The 5,949-nt window shown below is 36.5% G+C and overlaps 1 protein-coding gene across 3 annotated transcripts; it reads right to left on the bottom strand.

Moving 5' to 3' along the window:
* Positions 1-660: 660 nt before the first annotated feature.
* Positions 661-5,052, bottom strand: LOC107622813 (ultraviolet-B receptor UVR8). Of its 3 annotated transcripts, XM_016324853.3 has the most exons (7): positions 4,720-5,052; positions 3,796-3,835; positions 3,378-3,674; positions 2,581-2,930; positions 2,072-2,473; positions 1,547-1,931; positions 661-1,269 (listed from the first exon to the last, which is right to left on the bottom strand). In XM_016324853.3, exons 3-7 carry the CDS (start codon positions 3,609-3,611, stop codon positions 1,027-1,029), a joined length of 1,614 nt encoding a protein of 537 aa, XP_016180339.1. In that variant the 5' UTR covers positions 3,612-3,674; positions 3,796-3,835; positions 4,720-5,052; the 3' UTR covers positions 661-1,026. The 3 variants fall into 3 exon arrangements, with proteins under 3 accessions (XP_016180339.1, XP_088362595.1, XP_088362594.1); XM_088506469.1 differs by having other exon boundaries at positions 3,796-5,052; XM_088506468.1 differs by having other exon boundaries at positions 3,378-5,052.
* Between the last annotated feature and the right edge of the window lie 897 nt (positions 5,053-5,949).

Below are 5,949 nucleotides of genomic sequence, written 5' to 3'. Positions count from 1 at the left end.
GTGCGTGTGGAGGTAATTTGAATCAGTATGATTCGAATTACATGTAGATGAAATTCGAATTAGGCTGATTCGAATTATATAGAAATGTGAACTGGTTGATTCATGAAAAATTTTTTGATTTGACTTATTCGTATACTTTTTTTATCCCCTTTGTTTATTTTAGTGATTTACCCTAATAATAATGCAAATAACACAATTTATCCTTGGGGTTTTCTTAAAGATAACATGCTTTTTTTTGGGGTCCTGATAACACTGCATCTTAAAGCAGCAAATTGGAGCAAAAATTTCCTTTTGGCAGTTTTGGCTTAATCCCATTTCAGCATTCACGTTAATTTTAGAATAAATCTAAAAGAGAAAGAAAAAAGATATTACTTTGTGCACTAAATTTTAGTAAGAATATCCAAATTTAATAAGTCACTTAACCAAGTGATGGAGATTCGAAATCTATCCGCATCTCATAACCAACACTTACCCGCAAAGAGAGCTCCATTAATGGAAGAGGACTAGTCACTGCTCCCACAACGGAGACATTGGTTTCACTCCGGAAAAAAGAAAACAAATAATAATAATAATAATAATAATAATAATAATAATAATAAAAATAATAAATATATATCATCCTAGTATTACCTTCCCCAGAAGATAATCACTTGCAACTAGTTTCAAATACTTAAAAGTAGATAAATCCAAACCATGAGTCCTTTCATGATGCATGAATGCTGAACTTGACAAATGAGCTATGAGAAACAATTAAAGACAACAACTAACACTGAAAATAAACCTTCACAAATGTATCATCTATCAACGTGCAGAACAATCCTACGAGAAATATCAACAACCCATAAAACATAAGTTAAAGGCCCTTGTTAGTTGTTTACCTACTTTGGACCTTCTGAGTGCATTCTTTGATTATATTTACAAAGTAGAAACTGAAACTTAAACACTAAACCTGTGCATGGTTACCATAAATTAGAGAATGGCATGATTCAAAAGAATTTGAAAACTAGTGGTGCAGGCACAAACAATTTAACCAAGATCAATGTCGACCCTTTCCGGATTTCCCCTTTCGGTTTGGTTTGCAACAAGCTCAATTCCTAGCTGTCCTTTGTCTCCGGCCCCAAATGCGTACAGCTTTCCAGATTCGGTTAGGGCAAAGGTGTGAGCATTCCAATATATGGAATTCGTCAAGCTAATTTGTACCACCCTTTCATTGATCTGTTTCAGCGATGTTACGAGCTCTGGACTCAACACATTTGCATGTCTGTTGCCCTGCACACAAACAAACATAAATTAATTTTGTTTTTCTTTTTGAGAGAAATGTCTAGTCATTGTTCGACAGATAAAGATTATCCTAAAATTGAATGTTACCAATTGCTATTACTCGCGGCTTTGTTTTAAGGCATCAGAGAGGCACATGTGTAACTAAGAGTGAGGTCCATTGCTTACATTGGAAAAACTATGCAACTATTGGGGAAGGAAGAAATGTGAAACACATTTGAAAGCAACCTTCTTTCAATTTTCAAATAAGAAAACATAGCAGACCGACCTGTTCGTCGATTCCAGCATTGTGTCCAAGACTAGCAGATTCCCCACAGCCAAATGAATACACATCACCATCATCAGACACTACAAAGGTTGTGTAATCTCCTGTTGCAACATGAACAGCTTTGACATTACTCAATGCTTCCACAACCTTAGGTGCTGATTCACATTCTTCATTCCCATGCCCCAAGCAACCATAACGGCCCCATCCCCATGTGCACACTCGGCCATCCCGTCCTACAACAGCAGCATGCCATGCACCAGCAGCAACCACCATTGGTTGAAGGTTTAACAACTGGAACTGTTCGATCAACCGAGGGTACTTCTCATCAGTTCTTGAACCGTGTCCAAGCTTGCCTCCCAGGCCACAACCAACCGAGTATACAGACCTGTAAATTCCCGAAAAAGTGCTTTAAAATTTGAGCATGAAACAAAGCCCGAATTGGATCACATAACTACCAAAACTATTTTTCTTCTTGTCAAACAAAATATGCAACATGTTAAGAAAAGAAATGTAGTTGGAGCTCACATTCCACTAGGTTGACAAGCCAGACAAAGAAGGTAGCAATATCCAGCAGCAATTTGCACCACTGGAATATCTTCCAGAGCTCCTAATAAAGGATGGGGTTCCACATCACTTTGATCGGTGTGGTGTCCAAGTTTTCCATCACTACCCCAAGAAAACGTATAAACCCTTCCTTCTCTTGATAACACAGCTGTGAAGAAATTCCCAATTGCAGCCTGTACAACAAATATGTTTCTCAAAGACTCTACTAATTGTGGAGCTGTAACCATTTTAGACCCTTGACCTCCATACTCAGCTTCCCCAAAAGAATCTTTGCCACATGCATAAACTTGCCCCGAATCGCTTATCAACATGGTCCTCCCAGCACCAGCAGCAGCTTGTATAATTCGAATGCCTTGCAAGGTTCTGAAACACAATGGGAGTTCTGTTAACTTTAAATCAACTAGTTCACTTTCCGGTTATCCTTACAGGATATACTGTAAGGATAAAGGAATGTCCAAATGTTTTCCAACCTTATCGGCCGAGGCCGCCATTCCTCCTCAGTGGTGCCATGCCCTAGTTGTCCTGAACTGTTGGAACCGAATGAATAAACAACTCCATTTGACGTCACAGCAATGCTATGACCAGGACCTGCTATTGCCTGTGACTTCTCCCTCCGGCAACATGCTTCTCCGGCTTGCAAATACCTCAGCACCAACTTCCATGAGCCTCCACATCTTCGCTTCAAATCTTCCCTTTGTTCTGTGGACATTGGCTTAAATATGGCTCTCTTTTGACACATGTCCAGCGCAGCAATCTCCGACAAGGACAAATCGAAATCAGGGGCAAAGTTTGCTGGCTGCCTGAAGAAAGAGCATGTTGCCTATAGCAGCAAAATCAGAACCAAAGGCAGAATTATTGGCATTTGGTCCATAATTCAATAACAGCTTCGTAATGGCGGATAATTCAACTCTACAATGAGACAAATATCTCTAAAGTGTGAAAGTGAGAGAGTATCCACCCTCAGACCAATAAAACAATTCACAATCATTAAATGATCAAAGGCCCTATACAACCTCATTTCGTCACTTTAGAAAGAAGTCCACTCCAGAGAAGCAATTTTCAAGCTTCTGTTAATATTAGAAGGGTTTTGCTAAATAGTAGGGCACTTTTCAAATAGTTAAAAGTGGAAAATTTTTTGAAATTTTTAATGAATTCAGTGCAATGGAAAATTAAAAGCTTTAGTTTTCTATCAAACACATTCCATTTTTGGCTACTTAATAATAATAATAATAATAATAATAATAATAATAATAAGCATAGGACTTGCCTCTAGTTTGGCAAGGTCTTGAGGGTCCAAATTACATGCTGTGAGGACATGAAGGACAATGGAGGGGTTAGCAGACAAGGGAAACTCCCCCGGGGACGCGTCCCCGAAGCAATGGCGTTGCTGCCTTTGAAATGTTGGAATTGGTGTGGCAACAACAATGGCAGTTGTGATTGGCTGGTCAGGGATGTTATGATGGTATTGTATAGTTGGGGTTCCGCTTGTTGTGGCATCCATTGGGCACTGCCAAGAAACCTTTTGCAGTGCCCAAACTTTTGGCAGTGGAAATGATCTAAACTTCTGATAATTATGGAACAAAAAAACACAAACACAAGAAAGAATATGTGCAAATTTATTATTAATGCCACTACATTAGTTAACTTTAATTTAATTTCTCTGTTTCTCTAACTAAAGTGTGTACCTCAAAAATATAATTGACTAGCAAATCTCAGGTCTCAAACCTACAAAGAGAAAACATACTTGCATAAACTCATTATGTGACACAGTTTAAGAAAAATAAAATAAAAATTCTTAAAAAAAAAAAGAAAAATTCTGAATCATGGGACCAACTACTTCCATTTGGTAAAAAACTATCAATTACAAGCACCAGAGGCCATGCAATTGGTTTAGACACTTAGAATCATGAAACTGGTTTTTTATCTCCTATGATCAGAAACACAGAAAATCACTTCAAAAAAATTAATTGAAAAAATAAAAAAGGTAATAAATCATCACCGATCGTTTCATGAAACAGATGATTCGGATTTTAGATGACTCAGGTGAAGAGAAAAAGCATTAAATAAGGGGATGTATATGTGAAGCTGAATTGAAAGACGAAAACTTTGAGGAGAAGTAACAGTAATCATTCCCCTTAATGAAAGGTATATTCCAAAACAAAAAGTAAAAGGAAAATTTACAAATTTGCAACCAAATTTGTGAAACCCCTCCTTCACGTGAACTCATCATGATTCATCAAAGTGAGATCATAGCAATCAAAACGAAGGAACATATCATAATCTCCCTCCATAGCTAGCAAAAACCCAGAAACAGGGGACTTGCAAATTAGAACCAATTTGTTTCAACAATTACTCATCGGTAAGCGTAAAAATATTTTCTTTTTATAACTATTCTTCTTTTTTAGGTGTGTTGTTCAAAGATCAGAGTAACCAAATTTGACAAGTGCAGTTGCCCTGAATACGCAACCAAAAATTGGGGGAAAAACGGAATAAAGAGGAAAAAAAACAGAGAATCCAGAACAAAATTCACATGCTCAATAAGTTTGCGATTAGTGGCATTACGATCGCCACCGATCGATTAAGAGACAAAGGGAAGAAATGGTGATTACGTATCAGAGACACCAACGATTCCTGAGACTCAATCAGCACCATCGGTGGAAAGAGAAATGCAGAGGGAGAAAGGGGGAGAGAGAGAGGGAGAGAGAAAGAGAGTTTCAACGCTTCTGGATGAAGGAAAAGTTAAGAGCTTTGGGATGAAACAAAAGTGAACAGAGGTTGGTTTTTTTTTTTTTCTTTTGTCGATTGATGAATTAACGAAGGAGTGTGTGGTGGGGTGCTTGCAATGTGATGAGGAGAGAATTGGGAGAGGAGAGAGATTTTTGAGAGTGAGAATGAATGAAACGGAATGAACTATTTTAGCCTTTTATCTTTCTCTCTCTGTTTTTCTTTCTCCTTCTCATCTTATATAGTGTGTGGAATTTTTTAAAAGAGTATATATTCAATCAATAAAATTTTACATTCAAATTATTTAACCAAGTTGTTACAACCTAATTCAACTTCACGTGCTATTATTTCTAACAACCTTTTGACTTAAGGCGTGACTATATATAATTATATTTTTTATGCAGATTTCTTCTTCTTCTTTTTTTTCAAATTTTCTTAACGTTACTTCTCTACTTTTTCTGTGTTCTCTTCATTCATGATAATTGTTCTTTGATCTGATTTGAATATTAGGATCAATTTTTTTTAAATCAAATTGTGAAATTAGGTTTGAATAGATATTTCGTTTTCGAAGACAATGAATGATGCAAGTTCACATTATCAGTTGAACCAGGGCGAATCGGATTATTGTTTTGAAACAAATCAAGTGGGTGAAGTTTGGTTCGAACCTCGTTAATGTAGTTCGTTTGTAGTTCATGTTGGTATAGTTATTTTGTCTACGAGTTGAATAATTTCGTTTTTCTTTGTAAAAATCAGTGTTTATGGTTTGAATTTGAATGGAATGTTGGAGTTTTGAATTTTTGTTTCGATAAATCTATTTATGTTACGTTTGATGGTCGATACATTTTTTAAAGCTTATAGAATTGTTTTTGGTGTCTTGCTTATAAGTTTTCGATTTTTTTTGTGTCCGTTTGTTTCAAAGGTTTGGATGACTTTTAACAATCTTGAAGAAGACGCTGCTGCTGTTGCTTTTTTCTTCTCCTTCTCCTTTTTTCTTATTTTTCTCTTTCATTATCGTTATTGCCATTATGGTTGTCTTCTTTTTATAAGTATAACAGTTTAAATCCAAAATGCACCGAAATTTCTTAATGATGACGACACACAAATAAACTCAGTTT

Source organism: Arachis ipaensis, chromosome B10, assembly GCF_059453495.1.
Source record: "Arachis ipaensis isolate K30076 ecotype BB chromosome B10, ASM5945349v1, whole genome shotgun sequence".
NCBI classification, from domain to species: Eukaryota; Viridiplantae; Streptophyta; class Magnoliopsida; order Fabales; family Fabaceae; genus Arachis; species Arachis ipaensis.
The sequence above is the reverse complement of the archived record's forward strand: the minus strand, read 5'-3'. Positions and strand labels throughout refer to the sequence as shown.